Consider the following 23,974-nt stretch of genomic DNA (forward strand, 5'->3'; position numbering starts at 1 on the left):
GAGAGAAGACAGCTAAGCAGATAAAATTGTTCTCTCAATCTCAGCTTTACCAAGACAGACTTGACTCAATTATTCTATAATAATCATAAATAGATATTCACAGAGTGCCTGAGGCATACAAAGTTTTGCTGGTGTAACTTGGCATGGATCATCTTACCGAGTCTTCGTGACAACCCTGAGAGTCAGCTGCTATTTATATCCCCAGTTTCCAGATGCGAACACTGAGGCACAGAGAGAGGCAGCTTTGCTTTCTTGTCGTCACGTACACGGTTGGCAAATGGCCAGGCCAGGACTGAAACCCAGACGTAGACCTGGCTTTCTCCTTGAGTTTGGAATCCCCCGGGGGCAGAGCCTGAGGGAAGGCGGTTTATTTGGCAGGTGATCCCCGGGGCACACTGACAGGAGCTGGCGTGGTTGGTCAAGTGGGTTAGCTTGGTGGGAATTCATGCCTTCACTCCGCTAGGGAACCTGAGGAAAGAGTGTGAAATGGCGCCTCGGCGTTTTCCCACCTGTAGGGCGCAGTACTGTGAAGGAGCTTGTCCAAGGCAAACTCCAGAGGCTGGTTGGTGAATTTTCAGGAGTTTCATGAGTTGGGCAGTGTTGAGTTGGCAACATGAAATCTGCCATGGTGGAAGGACTGACCCCCCCCAAAAAGGAGCAAACACTGCAAATCAAGTCTATTGCTGACTGTTCAGCATTTACCCACATATCACTGGAGTACTGAGTATCCAGGGCTCCTTGGTCCCAGGAGCTATGAATTCCCCCAGAGGAGACTCTGGGGCCAGAAAGAGGCCTCAGGAAGAGATGCAGGGGCTGGTGCTTGGGCTTCACGCTGGGGCGCACTGCGATGGGAAGAGCTGGGGAGGAGCGAGGGGGGCACGGAAGTGCCTGGTACAAACATGCGTGTGGGGATGTATGTGTATCTTGTCATTCACTTATTTTTTAAAAGATTTTATTTATATATTTGACAGGGAGAAAACACTATCAGGGGAGAGGGAGAGGGAGAAGCAGGCTTCCCGCTGAGCAGGGAGCCCACTGTGGGGCTCAATCCCAAGCCCTGGGATCATGACCTGAGCTGAAGGCAGTTGCTTAACTGACTGAGCCACCCAGGCATCGCTTGTCATTCACTTTTAAAACGAGACCAGGTGTTTTTTTTTTTTTTTCCTTTTAAGATTTATTTATTTATTTGAGAGAAAAAGAGAGAGAGAGAGAGAATGCAGGGGGAAGGAGCAGAGACTTTTGTTTTTGAAGATTTTATCTATTTATTTGATAGAGAGCAGTAGGCAGAGAGGCAGGCAGAGAGACACGAAGAAGCAGGCTCCTTGCTTGCAGAGCAGAGAGCCCAATGCAGGGCTTGATCCCAGGACCCTGAGATCATGACCTGAGCCGAAGGCAGAGGCTTAACCCACTGAGCCACCCAGGCGCCCTGAAGCAGAGACTCTTCAACAGACTTCTCACTGAGCTCGGAGCCTGACATGAGCCTTGATCTCACGACCCTGAGATCATGACCTGAGCTGAAAGCAAGAGTTGGATGCTTAACCGAATGCACCTACCCAGACGCCCCAAAACTAGACCAAGTTTTAATGTCACAGTATATTCTGTAAATCATTTTATGTTCAGTATAGTTGATGGTGGCCTTTGAGTCTTGAAGTCAAAGAAAAATATTTTGTACTCGGTCTGTTTCCCCACACTGCTGTGACTGGCAGAGTGTTTTAAGTTGGAAGGGCAGGCAGCCAACTCTGGTGTCTTACCACGTATCTGGGAAGGATGTATGTGCTCTACGGGGCTTTATCATGTGTGCTTCCCAAGAAGGTAGGCATAGTCAGATATAATAACGTAGGTGAGGGTAACATGGCAAGCCAGAGCTTTTTCTGTTTTCAGGGATAGATTCTATGGAAGCACAGTGGTCACCTGACTCAACTATGCAGTTCTGGGTAACTCAGCCATTCCAGATTATTCTCCCCATCATTTACGGAATCCAGCGGCTCTGATTGCCAAAGTCCATTCCAAGGGTGACCGATTTAATCACAGTAGTTTTGTGCATTACCTTTAAAAAGTGCATTTTGAGTAAAATTTCACTAGCATATATGGGACCTCCCCTAAATCCATCCTCAAAGCAAATTTTGGCCTTGTGAGGTATGACTTCGCTAGTTTGCCTGATAACACTCGGCTTTCCTCCTTCGCCCACCTCTTCCCGTTCCAGGGTCTGCTCTTATCAGTTCTGGGTCTCCGGAGGCTTTTATCTCTGAGCATTTAGTCCTGTGGCTTCTGGCTTGGTTTGGTTAGTGAGAAGAGTTAGCAACCCATGGGGGGTGGGGTTCAAGGGAAGGAGAAGAGAGAGGCGGGAGCCTTTCTTCCTTGCTTCAGCACTGATTTGAGGGTAAGTTCCCGGCAGCCTCTCTCCTCTACTTTCAGGTCTCTGTTTCTTTCCTTTGTCCTTTTCAGCGTCTGGATGCCTCACCATCTTTTACTCATTTTCTCAGCCCCCACCCACATCTCTGCTATGAAAAAATCTTTTTCTTTTTCATCGTGAGGGGTGAATTCTATTTCCTGCTGGGATCCTAACTGGTGCAAATATTGCCACCAATGTGATTTTTTTTGCCTTGTTATGGGCAAAAGAGATCTTGGGGAGGGATATTGAAATGAATATGTGAATTCTTCGCATAACCCCTTGATACTACCAAGAGCAGGTCCCCAAGTGTAACATAAGGTTTTCCCCTCTCATATACAGGTTTAAGTATTGAACAGACAATGCTGAAAGATCTAAAGGAACTGTCGGATGGAGAAATAAAAGTGGCCATTAGTACCGTGAACATGACCCTCGAGGTAAGGGTACGAATGATTTTTTTGTCTGGTTGTCTGGTTGGCCGGTTGGGTTTTTGGGGGGCAATGACAGATTTTCCAGAATTGCCGTCTGAGCAATTGGTGTGCAAACCTCCGCAGCAGAAGTCGGCGTTAGTCTTCTGCTCTGAATGCTTCTTTAGGATACGTTTGACTAGGAATGTGGGTTATTATTTTGGATGAAACCACTGTGCCAAGTCAATGAAAAATGGCAAACATGGATCCCCAAGGCAAGTGCTGTTTTGTTCATCTCCGTAAAACAAAACCCAAAACACAAATGCTCACGTTTGGATGTGTGCAAGGGCAGAGTCTGCTTACTGGTGATGATTATACATGTGAGTGGCTTCCCTGTCCTTTTTTCTGTGCACCGCTCCACGTCATCCATGGAATTTTCCAAGAAAACAAGTTGTCCTTTGGCCCTTGTGAGCTATTTGGATGCATGTCATTTTTGGTAATAATGGTGACAGCTCAAGTATTCATAAAACTCTCCTTCCAATCTATTAAATGAGTGACTCAGGGTGACTATTACTCTTGTTGTTGCATGTTTCCTTGGTAAATTATCCTTCTTCTACTTTGGGGGTTTTCAGTGACTTGTATATTAATCTTAATTAACCTAACTAATGGGGATGATATTTTATAGAAACACACCACGCCGAAGTCTGCGTTGTCTCTGTCCTGTTATATTGCCTGGGTCGAGGCACTGAGCTCTCAAGTTTATGGAGATAAAAATTGCTGTATAGCAATTCATCTTTTGGTTTTTAGAATTGTGTATACCATTCTTTTTCTTGTTCCTCCTGGTGTTGATGACGCTATCAATGTGTATATTTCCTGGGAGTAGCAGGCATACACGGGGCAGCCATACCTTAGAAAATCCAAGACCAATGCAGGTGCTTTTCTTTGTAATTTCTTTGGAAAATTTATTCCCAGTTATTGACATGGTAATTCAGGTCATAGATCCGTATGAGTGTCAGGAGGAAGACTGTTGTCACTGGAGAGAGTGACATTTGGTGGTTATATCGTGCCTTGTAGTGTATGGAGGACGTTCTCATTGTGTGTAGTTGGTAGATTGACGCAAGTGTTTCTGTGGACTTTCAAACTGATAGATGCTTCCCATAATTAGATGTTGATGTGACTCAACACAAGAAATGCATGCAATTTGGGATGTAGTAACTAGATAATCACCTTCAATTAGAAATCTGCTTTGTGTATAGAAATCCAAGGAAAACATGGATCTTGCAAGGGTCAGTAGCTCAGAGAATCATTTCTCCTAGTTCAAGCCTTAGGGTTTTCTGTCTCCTCCCCCCCCCCCTCCGCTGCCTCCCTCCACTTAATGGCATCTTATTAGGTTTTAAATGCCTTGTTTGGAATTCCTTTCTAAATTAACATAGAGCATCTTATAATTGCTTAGGGAACTGTCTGTAGTTAGCAAATTATTTTAAGGCTTTTATTATTACAGACTTACCATAGCTTTCATGTACCTTTATATTACAGGGGTATATGAATGGCTTTGTCAGAATTGTTAAACTGTAAATGTTTGTCAAGCTGAATAAGCGATAAAATGATCATATTTACAGAAATTTACATAGAGGTCCAGTAATTAATCAGGCAATTAAGTACATCTCTGGAAACACTATATGATCTTCTGGGAGGAGGAAGAAGGACATTTGTACGTGTAAAAGAAGGGTACACAGATTAAATGCTAATCAGCCGAATGAGGGCTTTTCACTTGTGCATAATGGGGATAGTAAATTTGACTGAGAAATGGGGAGGCAGCTCCTTAGTAACATCGTATGGTGTCTTTGGAAGAGCAGATGCACATTATTTATTTAGTCTATCCATTGGAAAAATCCCTCAGTTAAGGGGAGACTTTGGTTTTCTCCACAAGGTGTCCTGTGACATGGCGTTTCCTCCTCCCTACTCACATACAATTCTATCTTAGCCTTCCCATTCCATGCCCATGCGCCTCTTTTTAAAATAATGATAGAATCCCCATAATCTTATTTTGTGTGCTTTAAAACAGCTGTCAAAACACCCTTTAAATCTAGATAGATTCTCACAGAAATATTCTTAGATCCTATGAGTGTCTAAGTCTCATTTGTCTTTCAAAGCATGTCAAGACATAGCTTCTTCATGATGACTTTTATAAATTCTCCATTGTTTATAACCATACTCTGAACTCTTGCAAAGTTTGGCCTGAAGGACCAACTCAGGACTAAAATAGTTACCATAATTTCCATTAATTCTGAGCTTGGTTTCATGTATTTATTTAATCACAGTTAGACCATTCTTTAAGTTAATTGAGCACAATGATAGTATCTCTGAGTTTTGTTTTTTGTTTTTTGTTTTTGTTTTTTTAAGAAAGGCAGCAGCAGGGTGCTCTTGGGGGGTTGGGGTGGCCGAAGGATAGAGAGAGAGAATCTTAAGCAGACTCCATGCCTAGAGTGGAGCCTGACCAGAGGCTTGATCTCACAACCCTGAGATCATGGCCTGAGCCAAAATCAAGAGTTGGATGTTTAACCAACTGAGCCACCCAAGGGCCCATCTTTGACTTCTATCTCCCTTTAATATCCTGGCACAGTGCTAAACATATAATAGATGTTTGGGAACTAGAAATACTTAGTACGTATTGGTGTTTGCATTTTGTCCCTGTGATATCTGATTTTTATTTCCTTTCCAAGTTAAATAAATAGCTGGTGAAACAAAGCACCTAGCTGTGCCTCCAAGACAGTCTACTCTGTTCCCTCCTAATCAGTATTTTTTTCCAGATAACTATGTCTGAAGGCTGAGATCATATAGATAAGGTATGGCCCATGTATTATTTATAGATAGCACTGCTTCTCCAGCTGTACAAAAGTGGATCAGGCAGCTTTGAAAATAGTTGTTACTGGAAGGAATCCACTGGAAGTTCTGTGACAGGTCAGGGAAAGGGGGAAAAGGATTCTTTAAATTCTCAGTGGTCCTTTGGAATGCTGCAGGTGCATAGCTGGACATGTCGTGGCCTTCATTTGCTGATGACCCAATTAATTTGGGGAGGTAAAAATTTTGAGAAAATCAAAAGAATCTGTGTCCTTGAAACATACATAGTAGGAGCCACTGGTATAGGAGGTAGAGACCACGGCTTTGACAGATGGGTTAACTCTGACCTTCAAGGTTGTAAGAAGAAAGCTACTAACCCTTTCTCTGTTCATGTTCATGGTAGTATATATCATAAAGAACAGTTTCAATCTAATCAAGGTTACAGGTGCTATTGAAAGATCTGCCACAGAAATCAAATAATTATAATAATGCAGAGTTTCAGTACTTTGCTCCATATGAGGTCAGAGTGAATGGGACTTTGAGGAAGAGGGCATTAAAAAGTGGGCTTCTCTGAAGGACAGCTGGAGGGCTAGCCCTTCTCACAAAGAGGACTTGGAAGCTAGAACCATGGAGAAGATATGGCTGTCCTGTTTCACATGACCTCCAGATTGTTCTGAGTCCAAATATAGCACACATCTTGTGGGGCGTACACCTCACGTACTGGAATTCACTTCACTGATTATGGTTGTACCTGATCCTTTGCGCCCTTTTCATTGCTTGGCAATTTGATTAGCGAGAGAAACACAAGTGGTTTTGATAATGTTCTAGTCCTCCATCTTGTTTTCTATTGAAGTCATTGACACATAAGGTTACATTACTTTCTGTTATACAACCTAGTGATTGGCCAAGTCTATACATTGTGTTATGCTTTCCACAAGTGCAGCTTCCAGTCCCACGTTTTCACAGCAGAACCAGTAGGGAGAGATAAAGGTGGCCAAGAACTAAATCCATATTAAAAACTAGAAAGTATAAAAATGAAAAATAATATAGCCTCAATCAGAAAAAAAAAGAAAGAAAGAAAATCATTTATGGCTATCAGAACATATGCATCACTGGAACAGACTTTGCCTGTGTTTCTTCACCAATAATGAAGTGCTGATTCTACCTCGTGGGCGTACTACACAGTTAAACAGGAAGGGCCCAATCTTTCTAGTCTACTGAGGTACCACTACAGCAACTGAGGTTAACCCCATTAACGGTTCCCTTGCCAACATCCAATATGTTTAACCCTCCATTAAGCATCTCTGAAAAGCTGTGACTCGTTAGCATCTTTCCTCAGCAGGGACCATAAGCAGGTGGTGACTTGATGACTCTTTGTTATGATCAATGACCTTAGGAGTCATTCCAGCATATATTCTGTATCAGTTGGCTCAGACTTTCCACACAAAACAGCACAAATGGAGTGATGTAAACAACAGACATTCAGTGTCTCACAATTCTGGAGGTGAGAAGTTCACATGTTGGCAGGCCGGCTTCCTTCTGAGGGCCACGAGGCTCTTCCGTGCCTCTCACCCAGCTCCTGGTGCTTCGCGAAAGTCTCTGGCGTTTCCCGGCTGGTCAAAGTGTCATCAACCATCTCCGCTTTCATGTTCACATGGTCTTTCCTCTCTCCTTGTCTCTGTGTTCAAATTTGCCCTTTTTGTGTGGACCCCAGTCATACTGGATTTGGGCCCTCCCCAGTGACCACCTCTTTACCTACAGCGACTTTGTGTCCCAGTAAGGTCACATTCTGACATGTGGAAGTTAGGCTTTGCTGTATAAATTTGGTGTGTGTTGCGGGGGGGGGGGGGTTTACACAATTCAACCCATAACATAAACTATTTGTAAAGGTAATAATTTTCCAGACAACTGAAGAGAATAAAACATACGGCACTGTCTGAATGATTCTATTGCCTGCACATTTCATCTGTTGCTTCCACATGTTTTGTTTTTTAATTTTATTTAAATTCAATTAGCCAACCTCTAGTACATCATTATGCTTCCACATGTTTTTATTTCAAATCTGTTTCCTTTAAATGAGGAACAGTGGGGATCTACTCTTGAGATTTTGTGTCCTTTATTTGGAACTGGAGTCTGAGGGAAGTGTTCAGGCTTGTTTTCTCTCCAGGGCTCCCCTGTGCTCTCAGCTCTGGGCCTCCTCATGATCAGACACTCTGCTATTTGAAACCTGGAATAGAGCACATGGGATGCATTCTGGTAAAGTGACTCAGACCGCTGACTCATTCTGCCCTGTAGAGATTACCAGCCAAGCTGCACCTTGGAACACTGCAGAGGGAAAAATACCAACATTTTCCCTCAGCATTCAGAGCACAGAGCAGAACAAATGCCCAAGATCATTACTAAACTCTTCCCAAACAAAAGTTTTGTTTTACTTTTTACTAGTTACTCAGGGCGCAGTGAAGCATCCTTGAACCACTGTAACCCATGTTTTGTTTTGTTTTGTTTTTTAAAGATTTTTCTAAAAATTCATTTATTTGTCAGAGAGAGAGAGAGAGAGTGAGCAGTGGCAGATGGAGGCAGAGGGAGAAGCGGGCTCCCTGCCGAGCAAGGAGCCTGATGTGGGGCTCGATCCCAGGATGCTGGGCTCATGACCTGAGCCGAAGGCAGCTGCTTAACCAACTGAGCCACCCAGGTGTCCCTGTAACCCATGTTTTAAGACTAAGCAAAGCAGTCCGAAATCTGGTTTGCCAATTTTAAGCACCGTATATGATTTCTCATTGCTGGAGTTCAGAGCTTTTGGCGATCAAAATGGAAGCACCTTGAGAGTATTTATCTACCTTGTTCTGTCATAGAACATGTAGTAGGAATATTTGGGGGGAGTATAGATGATTTTTGACTAAAGTATTATTGTGAAGAATACGGTAGGTGCCTTTTCAGAGCCAACTGGCCAACCAGTAGAAACATGTGCAACCTCTCCCCCAGGCTTTTAGGTCATAACTACCTCCATTTCCTCTTAGGTCCAGGTCGACCACCTCCTCTTGCTAAAGAGTTAATGTTTGATGTTGAGCATTCACTGTGTACCCGACAGTAGAGTCAGGACTTGCGAGTGTTATCTCATTTAATCCTTCCAGGAAGCCTGTGAGGCAAGGGTGCTCTGGTCACTCTGTAGTGGTAAAGGCAGCTGTAGCATCTATAACAGATAAACCCCAGCCCTCAGAGACTCAACACAAAAGTTGTTCCATTTTTGTTTGTGTAATGATCCACTTTGGTGTTCCTGGTCCTGTGGCCACAGGAGATTCAGAGATCATGTTCAACGTGGCTGTCCTAAGATGCCTGCGGACACTTCCATCCTATCACCAAGATGGGGAAGAGTTTGGAGGGCCATCACTTTGGCTTACCTCTCATTGGCTTGGTCACGTGGTCCCATCTAGCTGCAGGATCTAGCTATGTGCTCAAGAAGAAGAACCACTTTGAAGACTAGTAACCAGTCTCTGCCACAGTCTCCATCTTGGAGGAGAGGAAATTGGAATGTAGAGAGATTAAAACATTTGTCTAATGTAGAGACAGAACTAAAATCCAGGTTCGTCCTGCCCCAGTACTGTTTTCACTGCTTGGGATATGGTACCGAAGGGCAAGATTAGTGGTAGTCTTGGAGCCCACCCAGGGCTTCACTAATGAGTCATCTAGAGTCAGTGATTGCCCCAAACTCAGGGTGTCAGACAGCTTAGACCTCCCCAGGAGTCCTTGGTTGAATTCTCCTTTTCCTTACTCCTCATACCACGCCCCTTTCCTCTTTACCTTCATGTCTTTATTTCTTTTAAAAATCTTTTCAGTTTTTGGGTTGCCTGGGTGGCTCACTGGGTTAAGCCTCTGCCTTCGGCTCAGGTCACGATCTCAGGGTTCTGGGATCGAGCCCCGCATCGGGTTCTCTGCTCAATGGGAAACCTGCTTCCCCCTCTCTCTCTGCCTGACTCTCTGCCTACTTGTGATCTCTATCAAATAAATAAATAAATCTTTAAAAAAATAAAATAAAATAAAAATCTTTTCAGTTTTGATCTATAAACATCTAACTTCTAAGTGTTCATAGTGAAAGTAGTTATTGGCCCCTAACCCAGAGATTTGGTAAATAAATCAAGTATATACAAGTAATAGGAACAACGATTATGGGACAAGGGGTTGAGTAGGACATACCATGCAGGGAGGAAAGAAGTGTGATATTTCTTCTCAGCCTGACCCCAGAATTCAAGGATATGAGTATTCTGGCTTGTCTCGCCGTGATATATAATTTTTCCAAATTGGTATTCCAAATGGAGAGTAGCCTAATCAGTTAGTGAAAAAAATTCAGTGGTAGAGATCTTCTGTTAAAAGGAAACAGTATCACTTTTGAGCAGATACTAACTCCCAATAACAAAAAATCTGGGTAGTTGAAATCAATTCATACCTGACTCAAGGGTCCAAAGGGATTTAAAGCAAATGCCAAACACAGGTAACTTTCATGGTATGAATTTAATAATCAGTGTGTCTGAGGCATCTGAAGTGTGACTTGAGAGCTAATAATTCATTCTTAAAGTGATTTAGAACTAATAACTCATATCTTCTTGAGGACAGTGGCAGGATGAAAGAAATGAAAGATAGAACCACAAAAGTAGACTTGCGTGCCTTTTGAGCTACAGTCAACGGTTCTTGATAATAAGACATCACTGAGATGAGAGAATCAGAAATCCTTAGTTAGGGTGCCTGGGTGGCTCAGTGGGTTAAGCCACTGCCTTCAGCTCAGGTCATGATCTCAGGGTCCTGGGATCGAGTCCCGCATCAGGCTCTCTGCTCGGCAGGGAGTCTGCTTCCTCCTCTCTCTCTCTGCCTGCCTCTCTGCCTACTTGTGATCTCTCTCTGTCAAATAAATAAATAAAATCTTTAAAAAAAAAAAAAAAAAAAAAAGAAATCCTTAGTTAGGGGTGCCCTGGTAGCTCAGTCAGTTAAGCATCTGCCTTTGGCCCAGTTCATGATCCCAGGGTCCTGGGATAGAGCCCTAGTCAGTCTCCCTGCTTAGGGAGGGGTCTGCTTCTCCCTCCCCCTCTGCCTCTCCCTCTGCTTGTGCTCTCTCTCTCTCTCAAATAAATAAATGAAAATCTTTTTTTTTTTTAAGAAATCTTATTTAAAGAATGGCTTATCATATCAGTGGCAACAGCACTTTGTCTTTGAAACAAAATGTACTAAGCAGCGAAATCTTATCATATTTAGAATCCTTACAATTTGTATGTAGGTAGCTCCTTCTGCAGATGGCCAAAAATATTTCAAAGACGCCAAACAAAGCCTATAAAAGCAGCCTATTTGGAAGTGCCTTATAACGGAATCCTGATTCGTATCTGCAGCTTGAGTGAGCTTGGAGCCAAGTGGAAGTTTCGGTGACACATTTTCTCTGTTTCATTTATTGGCCAATTTCAAGTGCACTTAAATGATTCACGACACTTAACCTAGCTAGTCATACTTCTCTGTATTTATGTCCCTAAATGGTACAAAATACCTCACTACAGCTTTTTCTAGCAATCATTTGGCAGCAGGAATGAGTAAACAGTGACCCAGAGTTTAAAGATAATAAAGTTACTCATGAAGCCCTGTGCTTTTTGGGGCATAGGGTCGTGCCCTGGACTTCTGTCCTTCTCTCCTGTTAACACTGACCCCAAAAAATGCATTTACGTGGAGGGGATAGAAAAGGGGGTAGAGAAAACAGAGCGCTTGCCCTGGGTGTGGAGTAAACCTCTCCTCGGGGCCCAGAAATCCCCACTGACTTCCTGGGCAACTGTGCAGTGAGAATAAGATAATGAGATGAGATCCCACGAGGCTGGGGGAATGGAAGTGATGCTAGCCTTCTTTGGCTCCGTGCAGAAAGTGAGCCGTGCAGAAGTGAACTGCTTGCAGGAAGCCTGCATACGGGTGATTGGTAGTGAATGAACAAGGAAGTGTCAATGCCCCACCCCGATCACTTTTTACCTGCTGCGTCTCTAGCAGAGAGTGGCTTTGTGGGACTCAGATTTATAGGCAAAGGCAGATGTGTATTATTGATTATTATTCCCCACTTTTAGTTACATTTTGTTCTCACCACCTCCAACATGTCCTTGTATCTGCTTTTGTACCAAGAGCACGGAACCAACCAGGGCTGCGAGGATTCCTGACATCAGGATGTGTTGGGTCCAGTCGGCTCCCCTCTCCCTGCTTCCCCCTCACGGTGAGACAGTGTTCCAGTTACGTGCTGCTGTTACTGAGCCATCCCCAGAACCTGGAGGCTTAAAATAAGATGTTAGCATTTCTCATGGTCTGTGCGCTTATGGAGTTCAGCTGGGCAGTGCTTGCTTGGGGTTTCCTGTGTGGTGAACTGTCAGATGGTGGTGAAGTGTGGGCTCAATTGTGACGGTCACCTGGCTTGGGTTTCTCCCAGCATGACACTTAGAGAGACATGCTACAGGAGAGAGCTTTCTTTTCTTTCCTTTTTTTTAAAGATTATTTTTATGAACATATAACGTATTATTTGCCCCAGGGGTACAGGTCCCTGAATCGTCAGGCTTACACATTTCACAGCATTCACCATAGCACATACCCTCCCCAATGTCCATAACCCCACCACCCTCTCCCTACCCCCCACTGCCAGCAACCCTCAGTTTGTTTTGTGAGATTAAGAGTCTCTTATGCTTTGTCTCCCTCCCAATCACATCTTGTTTCATTTTTTCTCTTCCTATCCCTGGCAACCCCCTGCCCTGCCTCTGAAATTCCTCATATCAGAAAGATCATATGATAATTGTCTTTCTCTGATCGGCTTATTTCGCTTAGCATAATACCCCCTAGTTCCATCCACATCATTGCAAATGGCAAGATTTCATTTCTTTTTGATGGCTGCATAGTATTCCATTGTAGATATACACCACATCTTCTTTATCCATTCATCTGTTGATGGACATCTAGGTTCTTTCCATAGTTTGGCTATTGTGGACACTGCTGCTATAAACATTCGGTGCACGTTCCCCTTCTGATAACTACATTTGTATCTTTAGGGTAAATACCCAGTAGTGCAATTGCTGGGTCATAGGGTAGCTCTATTTTCAACTTTCTGAGAGACTCGGGTGGGAGCTGTAATTCTTGTGACCTAACTTAAAATGTCTGAGTATGACTTCTACCATTTTCTATTGTTGATTTAAGCCTCAGAGATCAGACCTGACTGATGACAAGGGAAATTAGCAGTGGTATGCTGGTAGGTATTTGGGGGGAAAAAAATACACACACACACACACACACACTACTGTTGTAAAAAATATATAGCACAAAATTTACAAAGAAAACTCCTCTTTTTTGTAAATGACCACATCATCAATTAAATCTCACAAATGAATGAATTAATTTTTGTGCAGTTCTTGCCTTGAGGTTGATGAATGGGTATAGTTTCAACCAGGAATGTAGCTGATATTTTTGTTTTCCTTAACAACAAAGTGAAACAACAAAGTCTTCTGTCTGAACTTCATCTGATCGTCAACAACAAGAAGGCCTTCTTTACCAAATAAATGGTTTTCAAATACTGGAAGATCATGTCCTCGGGGTTTTTTGGGGTTTGGGCATGTGCTCTTCACCATGGGATGGCCGGAGATACCACATGCTTTGAAGTTTAACTTGTGTTTTAACTTTTTCTTAAGTCCAGACCTGGGGGATGGTTCTTGAAGAAGCCAGATTGTAGATACGTTAGATTCTGTGGTCCAAGATGCATGCTTGAGGATACGTTACAGGAATTCAAGTAGTAGCAGTTAGAAAACCTTTAGCTCATGGGCCATTACAGAACCAGTCAGCGGGCTGCATTGGGTCTGGGGGCTGTACTGGGTCTGCAGACTGTAGTTTGCCAACCTGCTCTAGAGGAACAATGAAACAATAAAACAAGCCTTGATGTGTAGTGTTTGCCAGTTTCCATAAATGCTCTTACTAGGGCTGATTTGAAAGCACCAATAGGAGATCATCAAAACAGAATTGGGAATAGTTGATAATACTTTATTGTACAATTGTAATTTGGTCCTAAGTGTTCTCACCGAGGGAGAAAAAAAGAAAAAGATAAAAATCTAACTATGAGAGGTGTTGGATGTACGAATTAACTTGATTATGGGAATCTTTTCTCAATGCATACATATATCAAATCATCGAATCATAGACTTTACATTTATTATAATTTTATTGGTCAAACCATACAAAGGGGGAAGAGATGTGCATAAGCCTACCAGTAAATAGTATTTCTGCTCTGCAGATACTATACTAACTAGCACAGGTAATAGGAACAAATAATAAAATAGTTATGAATGGATGCATTTCAGAATTTGACTTTTGTTTTTGACCCAACTTATTTAATGTAAAATGTGTAATTTAATTTTTGTAATGGCTGTTTTGAATTTGCAAATGATGGGTTTGCAGATTTTCCCCCAATTTTATAACTGTCCCTCATAAAACCTGTACAAGTCAGTTCCAGTACCCCAGTGGGAATTAGACCCCAATTCTTTTTTTTTATTGCTTTTTTAAAAAGTTATTTATGAGAGAGACAGACAGAGCAGAGGGAGGGGCAGAGGGAGAGAGACAAGCTGAGCACGGAGCCTGATGCAGGGCTCGATCTCACAACCCAGAGATCATGAGCTGAGCTGAGACCAAGGGTCAGATACTTAACAGACTAAGCCACCCAGGCACCCCTAGACCCCAGTTCTTGATGTAAGAAGGAGCATGTGCATAGACACTGGGAAGAGATTGAAGGGGGCTACCTTTGGAGACACTTACCCAAGGAGGGAATTGCTTTTGTTATTTAGGACTGTTTCATTGAGTCCTAGACTTTTTTCTATAAATCAAGGAAAAGTAGAACCTTCATTTATGATTCAGAGCTTACTTATCTGCTTTCATACATTTTGGCTAACAGTTACTATTCCATATTTCCACCAGTTAATAATAGCTTAGATTAAGAGTAGCCATGGCCACCTGGCAGCGGGAGGTAACTGATCATGTGTACAGTCTTGAACAACATTGAATAATTAGTCTTCAAGGACTTTCCTATTTGGACACAAAACATCGCAGCCACCCCCGGCTTCACTCCTCAGTCAGTCGCCACACATGCTGGGGACTTAGGCTCTTGCCCCAGCAGCCTGTCTTCCCCCTCCCTGTTTTCCTCTCTTCAGCTATAGACACAGAGCCTGCTCTCTCCAGCCACTTCCTCCTGAGCTTCAACAACCACCAGCTGCCTTAGTGAATTCTAGAACTTTCTTTGGACCACATCACGGATTGTCTGTACCACTTCATGGCTCTCTGCCTTTTTTCATCTTAGTAGATTTTGCACACCCTTCCCTTTTCCGTACGTCCACCTGTTCTGCAGAACCCCGGTTCCAGTCCCCACTGGAGTATTACCACACTTCCTTCCAGTCACTTCCTGATGCACATTTATTATTTAAAATGCCAATTAAAAAAGTCTTTTACATGTCATCAAAATGCCTATGGCTGTCCATTGCATATGGTATTTCTGGTACCTCTGTGACTTTATCTGGGGACCTCTCATTTATATTCACATTCACCTTTGGGGAACTGGACATATTATCAGAAGGCATTCTGAATAAATTCTTATGTCACCACATCTTATGTAAATATTAATTGTGCATTTCTAGAATTTCAAAATTCATAAGCAGGCAATTCTGTTTTATTGAAATCCTTTTGCAGGATGAGGTCGGTTGACCCTTACCTTGTGAATGAACCCAAGTATCAATGCCCATCTTTCTGAGAAGTGAGCTCCAGGACATGGGTAGAATTAGGCACCTTTCTTGTTAACCCTTCAAGAAATGTTGGTATTTGGAAAGCAAATAGATAGACTTTGGTTCTAGTCACTTCAGTCTTCCCATAAGATGACAAAGAAACCACAAAAGAGCCCTATTCAGTTCACTCCCTTTCCACTTCCACCCGGCTGAGGGAATTAAGAACCAGCATCTCACAAAATACATTTGTGACAATTTGAACTTTCTTCGTGGTTCAATATTGGATTCCCTCTGCATCTCTCTTCGTGAGGAGGGAAACCCTCAGGACATGGTGAGATGCTAGGATGACTGCTCTTTCTCTCTGTAAATACATATTTTAAGTGTACTCTAATGTCATTTTGATGGTTTAATTTCTGGAAGGATTTGGCTAATTACATTTTTAGGAATGTATTCAGACCAGTTTTAGCTGCCTGGAGTTACTTTTAATAGCAGCTGTTGCTTACCTTTTCTCTTGTTTATTTTCTCTCTCTCTCCCTCTTTCAGAGTTATTTTGCTGATTTGGAGACCTGACCTTGGTTTAAATTAGTTTGTCGGTAACACTCCTGTGAATCACATGCAATATTTTAATGGTTAATTACTGCATTACCTCAACTTGTCATAGAAAAGCAGGCTGTGTAGCTAAAGGAAAATTGCTCCCTTTTCTTGTGAAAGAAGAAACCTCTACAAGAGAGAGACAGTGGCGGGTGGTTGTCTGAGTGCCCCTTTCCTACCCAGTAGGTAAATGCCGAATCGGTTCCCCGAGTAACAGAGACTTTTTCAGTACACACTGAAATGAAATAATAAATTTATACCAAACAGCCACTGGCGATTCAGAGAAATAAGAAGACTCAAACAAAGGAATAATTTAGGATACTTACTTTCTAGAACATTCCTCTTTTTCGTTGTTCCTTAACCAACCAACAGTGATGGGTAAGGTCGGCTGTGTTGAAGTCTAGAGGAGAAGAGTGGGTTACGATAGGTCAGTGGTGTCGCCTAGTGGTAGAAAAAGGCAAACAGATAAGGCGCTGGAACTAGGATTTGGTACTTTATTCTTGTCTTCTTTTATTCCTTCAAATGAATCATTTAATGCACATTTTATTCCTAGTACGGGGCTAGTCGATACCTTGAATGATTCAAGTTACAAAAATAAATATAATCGTAGCCAACATTTGTTGAGTGTTTACTATATACCATACATTGTATTTTCATTGACCTTCTAGGACTGGTCTATAAGATGGGTCTCTTCTTATTTCCTTTTTATAAATGGATTGTGACAGACTTTTCTAGAAAAAGAAGCTCATGACATTAAGTGCTTATGGCTATGTTTTGCCTTCCAACATATTAGAGTAGCATTCTTTTCATAATGCCATTATGAAATCTAATTGTCAATTTCTTCTCAAATACCCATGCCAAGTACATCTGTTCGGGCCTTTAAAAGTGCTTTCTTAAGGGGCACCTGGCTGGCTAAGTCAGTAGAGTATGTGATTCTTGATCTCAGGGTTGTGAGTTCAACCTCCACATTGAAAAATAAATAAAATGCATATCAAGCCAATAAAAGTGCTTTCTTTTTATCTCAAACTAAAAATGAAACAGTCATTTTCTACCTACACACCCATTTCATTACCTACGTATCCATGGAATCCAAACAAAGAGGCTCCCAACTTAACCTACAGTCATTAACAACACTAGCTCCTCCCATAGCACATCAGATTGGATAATGTGTCCCTGGTACATCAGCGTTGAAGAGGAGGGCTTGAATGCACGCACTCATTTCATTATCCACTTAAGCACCCATTAACATACTCATCTGTCATCAAACATTTATTGAGCAGCTACTATGTAGCTAAAATATGGACTTGATACTTCAATATAGTGGTTTCCATCTTCCTTAAGCTTATGAATGATTGGTAATTCTAATTGGATTTAATGGGTCAATGCAGGATACCAGACTCAATAGCTGTGGGGTGGGACTCAAAAATTTATTTCTAGTAAGTTCCCTGGGATGCCGACACTGCTGGCGCAGAGACCACACTCTGAATTCCATTGGCTTAGAGCCATTTGATTCAGATCCCAGTCTTGGGATGTTCATACACAGATACTGAGGAAGGGAACGGCATTCACTGAGGCCCTACTATGTTCCCAGCACTAAGGTGGGTGCTTTATGTTAGTTATTTTTCAAAATTCTGAAACCGTCTAAAAATTTTTTTGAAACATTCCTTATGACATAGGTAGTTATTAAATTTATTTTACGGGTGGATAAACTGAGACTCATGGAGGGAATATGAACTACCCCAGCCACAGAGTAGGCATTCCGACCCAGGGACTTTTAATTCCAAAGTCCTTATTCTTTCCCGATTGTTCTATGCTAGATCACAGAAGAATAAGCTTATTGTTATCATCATCATTGTTGTTTCTCATCAAGTATGAGAGAGAAGTTCTGATAGGAAAGATAAGAAAGGCTGTGTTTCCCCAAAACTTAGTCGATTCAAAGACAGCAGTTCAGTATTTTTCATGATTCTTTGGGTCTTGCCTGAACTCACTCATGCAGGTGATGGCTCTGCTGGGTCATGTAGGGTGGCCTGGGCCTCAGCTGGGAAGGTTGGAAAGGACATCTGGGTGGCTGAGTCTCTCTTTAGGTGTGATCTTTCATCCCAGGGTTCTTCATCTGAAAACGGGAACCTTCCAAATGGAGGAAGCAAGCCCTTTGGGGGCTCTCAAGCTCCAAGGTCAAACCACAGGCTGTTGGACAGAACAAGTCATGGGACCAGCCCAGACAAAGAGTGAGGAAAGAGACTCCACCTCCAGACGGGAGGAACTAGAAATCATTTGTGACCATTGAAAATCCACCAAAACCTCCAAACAGGACTGGCTCATAGTTATCGACTTTCTTAAGTATCCGTAACTTGTTCATGGTTTCGGTTGTCTTGAGTCTTACTCAGATAAAGACCTATCAAGTGTTCTTAAAAACCCATTAGAAAAGTCACATGATTAATGAACTTTGGAAGAGGGCAGTGATTAAATGAAGTCCTTGCTTTTTGACTGATCCAACTGATGATACATCATGTCTCTGAGGATGAGACCAGGGTTCCAGGGCGTCTTTAGTGTTGCAGGCTCAAAGGTCTTCAGTAATAAGGTTTTTATGAAATATTTTAAAAATATTTATAAAGATTTACTTTGAGGGGCATCTGGATGCCTCAGTCGGTTAAGTGACTGCCTCCAGCTCAGGTCATGATGTCAGGGTCCTGGATCGAGTCCCACATTGGGCTCCCTGCTCAGCGGGGAGTCTGCTTCTCCCTCTCACTATGTCCCTCCCCTCTTCCTGCACTGTCCCTCTCTCTCTCAAATAAATAAAACCTCAAAAAAATTTACTTTGATTTTTCAAGAATTCATCATAATAGGAAATTATAGTGTAAAAGGACATCAGGTGATCAGGTTAGAAATGATCATTCAAAACACTTATGGAAGAGGAACTGGGCACATTTTGCATTTGTGTATGGATAGTATAGTTTCAAAAATATTATAATGTTTGCACATCTCGAGGTAATATATTTGTAATGAGGCATTATCAGTCTCAGCAGAATAGGTGGCCTATTCAATTAAGATCATTTGAGGAAATTCTGTTGAGGTGAGCTGTTTTATCAACTTGAAGGCAGAGTGAGGGATACTACAAGGAAGAGAGTCATAACCAGGGGTTGACGCCCTAACTCCGACAGGGAAGAGAAGAGGAGAGGAGAGGAGAGAACTTTTCCAGAGCCTGGAAGGAGAAGAGTGAAAAGAAAGGGCCAACTCAAGAGGAGTCTTGAGTGGCCAAGTTCAAGGTGATCCCAGCACCCGTTGGGGTTTTCCATTGACTGAAACCAGCGGGAAATGAGAGGCTTGGGAGAGACTCTCGAAGCTGTCTCTAAAGCCACTGTGGTGGTGAGAGCAGGTGGAGGAAGGTGGACAGGATGTCTGCAGGGACACCAGGAAGACAGCTTATAGACAGACCTTCTAACTGGATTCAGTTAGAAGGCTCAGCAGACGCTCCAAGGCAGTACAGAACCCGTCCCAAGGTAATGTGCGACACCGTGATACACAGTTCTCTGAAAAAGTAGATGAATCTTAATTATAGCGTTTTTAAGCTTCTCACTATCTTCAAAGAAATAAAAGGACTGAAAAGAGAAAAGAAATGTGTATCCCATATGACTGAGGCTGAGGGGGCACCAATCCCTCACCTGAAGCCAAGGACAATAGGTTCTGGAAAACCCCCTCGGAGAGACTCGTATGTGCCCCTTTCAGTTGGGAGGACCCTGTTTGGGCACATGTCTCATTCCTGCTTACAGAATCTGAACGGTAAGAAACCTGTGGACAGGCTATGTTGGCAGAAAGATCTAGAACAGGTGGCTAAGTGGAGTAGCCTTCACCCAAGAAAACTGTTGGGGTAAAGTGAATGCAGAAATATTTACATGGGTCAGATCTGAGCCACATGCCAGAGACGGCCAGGTGCATTTTGTAATAAATACTGCCCAAGAGGGCTGACTTGAAGTGAAAACAGAGCAGATCTCAGCTGAAACAAGCTAGCAGAGCCATCTTGCCCAGGGCCGGGGAAGCGAGGAACGGGAATGGATTCCAGCTGTCCAGGAGTACAGGGGAGATGCCGTACGAGCTCCGACGGTCCCTAGGGAGCCAAGGAAACTGACCGACCTGTGAAGAGCAGGAAGCTCTAGTATGCAGGTGGACCATAAAGTCACAACGAAGTGATAATTTTTCTACTCCTCCTCCCTCATCTGACTTCCTTGTTTCCAACAAGGCCCAAAGGGCCCAAAATAAATAGCAGGATGAATGAGGAGGAGTAGAGGGGGTGAGTGGGGAAGGAATGGAGGAGGGAACATACAGCCTCCCACCAGCAGTGGGCCTCCCTAGGGGAGGGTAGAAGCTTAATTCCATAAAAGACCCCACGTTTGACTACTAAATCAAGATTCCATCTTGCAGATTGAAATCCTGGAGAAGCTTGGCTACCTGAGAGTAAAACACATCCAGAAAAATTGTGGGGTTTGCCTGATGTTTTTCACAGGCTCGGGGCAAGAATTAGCCCCACAGTGTGATTCGACACTCATAGGTTGTGAGTCCTGCTTGTCGTGTGTCTATATGTACACCTGTAGACAAACTGAGTTACTGTTTTCTCTGAGTTAAGGAAGGTGGTGGTGTTCCTTTCCCCAATCCTTCCATTCCTTCCGCCAGCTATTTGTTCCTTTGTGAATTCTTTCTTAAAAACTGTCTTGATGTTTTTCCTGTATGAGAATCTGTTGGAAGCCGAATGCAGAAAGCAGTGATGGAGGGAGCAAGCAATGTGTTTTTGCTTAAAGGCCTTTCTCCTAAAGGATGTCCCTGGGCTTACAACGTTTGGCTGTATGAACCCAAAGTGAAGTGATTTAAAACTAAACCATACTTGACAGGAAAGTGTGTTGGTATCAGCATGAATATTAAAAGCTGATATGTCCACGACCAAGATTTGTGGCATATTTTAAGCATGTCATAGAAAGGGGGGAAGGGGAAAGCTTTCTTCTTGGAACAGCCTGATAGAACTGTCCAAGGATTAGTATTTTTTTTTCCAGACAAATTTAAAGTTACACGAAGCTTTCTTGTTTTTGTGTTTAACGAAGATTCATTTACAAGTTTCAACTTTGGCTATCCATCCATTGTTTGATTTTAGTTTTGGGTATGTGCAAACTTTCTTCCATTTTATATTCATGTCCTGTGCTGGGCACCAACACGGTACACGAATTTGTTTTTGTCACTAAAAGAGCAAGTAAACATGTTAACGTTTAATCTTCCAGTAATGGAATCGGAAACAAAAATCTCAGCAACTTCCAGTGCTGTTCAGAGATATTTTTCCACTGCCTGTTGTGCGAAGTTAGGGTATGTAAAATAAATGATGTATGGAGCCGTAGGAATGCGACTTTTCCAGACTACCTTATGTCTAAGGAACATTAAACATAGGGTTCTCGTTTAGCAAATAAATAACCATTCATTTCAATGGCTGCGTAGTCCGGACTTTCGTGCATATTTTTGCAAAGATAAGGAGAGGCCATTAGGGATTTAATATAAAATAAATCGCCAAGGGGTCTTCTTGTAGTCCTAGTCTTTCTGCCACATGGTGTGTTACTAATGTGCATAAATGGGCTTAAATGAATTTGTTATCTGTATTACATTTGCAGTATGTATATATTTATATATTATTTTTTAATTGTGTTTAAAAATAAAACATTAAATACATCATTTTGGAGACTTGAAAACGTAGAATACGTAAATCAATCAGCTTCAATTAGTATTAAAAATGTCAGTATATTAGAATTGCCTGTGGGTATATTTACCCCACAGAGTTTAATATATTTTGGTTCTGTCATCTATGAGGTAGCCATATGGTTAATTTGTCACCTTGTAAGAATAGACTGTTACAATCCAAGCTCGATTAATGACATAGCGCTTACACACCATTGAAAGAGTCCGTGTCTTGGTTGTTTTATTGATGCCCTAGGTCAGATTCCGATCCTCATCACCATGTAGTATAGATGGCTTTAGCTAACTAGGCAAGGGGCTTGCCGCTTTGCTCTCTTCTTGACTTACTTGCACCATGTTCACAGTTATAGATAGAAAGTGGCAGGAAATTTTCTGTATCACAGCAAGCAATTTCATTGTATATATGGTAAGGTCAACGCTATAAGAGTTCACCTTTGGATTTTCTCTCTCCTTTTTACCAGTAGTGGAAATTCTCCTTTCTACAATGACCAGTGGAACTTAATGAATTCTCATCTGGTAAGATTTTAAAGATAGACCCGGTTCTCTTCAGATGAGATTCTGAAATGATTCCAAATGGTTTTGATACCATTTTCAAAAATAGTTACTCATCTCATAAGAAAAGCTTTGATGTTTGTCCCGTGGAAATAACTCTTACTAAACAAATGATCCATTTTAAGAAATTACAGAGTGATGACAGTTAATTTTTATTACTTTTCATTAAGGACCCACCCACCATGTGATGTTGAATTGTTGCATCCATGCTTAATTTTCTGTTTTATCTTCCACATGTAGACTGGGGCATAAATATATTCTAATATTCTTTTCTGCTGATCAATTTTATTGGAGGCTACCATTCTCAAAAGGAGCAAAACCCTTCTCAATTACGTACCCCCAATATTTCCTTTTCAAGCAGTCTTCATGCTGCCCTATCATCTTTAGAAATATCAATTAAAATATTTCTTAGATAACTATTAGATCTTGGTTGATAGCTTTCACTCATACGTATTTCTGAACACAAATAAAATCACTGTTTTGTATAATGCGATACAAGGAATAAGGCGGTGGGTGAGCATACGTGTGGAACCTTTGCATTTGACTAGTAAGGAAAATACTACTTATTTTGACTTCTCTAAATTTGAACGATTTATCATTTGAGGGTTGTTATTCTTGCTTTTATCACTGCTTTACTGAAGATGTTTATGGGGCGAAGGCTAGGCAACAGCAGGAGGTGTTTTTTGAAAAAATGTTAAGCGTGAAGCCTATTTTGTAATGTATTCATATATGATTCACTGTTTGTTTCCACTCATTGATGATGTGGGCGTATAGTCCGACATTTATCAGTGATCTTAAATAGATGAAAATCGCCTTTGATCTGCTATTAATCCAGGTGGATGAACAGAGGAGCAGAGGCTCACTGCAGAGGTGAATTCTATGTCTGGAAGACTTAGGTGCAATGTCTTCCTTTTCCAAAACATAGACTGCGATAGAAGTTATCTGACCTCACAGAGGTTAGCAATCCATCGCCAAAACAGCTCTTTGGGGGTGATGATGGAAGTTTTAAAAAGAACAAGAATTGGAAAATTAATTCAGGTATTTTTGAAGATCTTATTTACTTATTTGACAGAGAGAGATCACAAGTAGGCAGAGAGGCAGGCAGAGAGAGAGAGAGGAGGAAGCAGGCTCCCTGCTGAGCAGAGAGCCCAATGCGGGACTCGATCCCAGGACCCTGAGATCATGACTTGAGCTGAAGGCAGCGGCTTAACCCACTGAGCCACCCAGGCGCCCTTAATTCAGGTATTTTTAATTTAAACTAATAATACCCATAAATGGCCATAAAAAGTCACTTCATTTGCATACTGCTTTGTTATTTCCTAATAAATTACCAATCATATCTCTGATAGAAAGACAGAGAGAGGCTGGGCTTCTCATCTCCAAGTCTTTGGTCTCTTGGCTGATGCTGCTGAAGCACATTCTAGGTTATTTGCCACGTTTTTGTTTTGTTTTTTAATAGGTGCTTGGGCAGGAATCTGTTTTATGCATATCAGATTTGGGTATAAATAAATTGTAAACTATACTAAGTAAGTCAGTATTGACTTCAACACAATCGCTACTAAACAAAACAGAGTTTATGGTATCCTTAAGGACAGCCACAGCAATCACACCATTCTCCTGTTTGCCTTCCCGCCCGGACCACCCTGGCTTACTGTGCGCACGGGTCAGCATTCTTTAACCTTCTGATGCACACACACTCTCCCTCAGAGTCCAACATG

General features: G+C 42.1%; 1 protein-coding gene across 5 annotated transcripts in view; it reads left to right on the plus strand.

The window, feature by feature from the left end:
* Positions 1-23,974, plus strand: part of PRUNE2 (prune homolog 2 with BCH domain) — a 255,786-nt gene that overhangs the window by 77,055 nt on the left and 154,757 nt on the right. For all 5 annotated transcript variants that reach the window (XM_013045681.2, XM_013045683.2, XM_013045685.2 and 2 more), the window contains exon 6: positions 2,732-2,826. In XM_013045681.2, the coding sequence (XP_012901135.1) occupies positions 2,732-2,826 (95 nt within the window). The remainder of the gene's footprint in view (positions 1-2,731; positions 2,827-23,974) is intronic.

This window comes from Mustela putorius, unplaced genomic scaffold (assembly GCF_011764305.1).
Source record: "Mustela putorius furo isolate JIRA1106 unplaced genomic scaffold, ASM1176430v1.1 tig00000854_pilon_pilon_pilon, whole genome shotgun sequence".
NCBI lineage: Eukaryota > Metazoa > Chordata > Mammalia > Carnivora > Mustelidae > Mustela > Mustela putorius.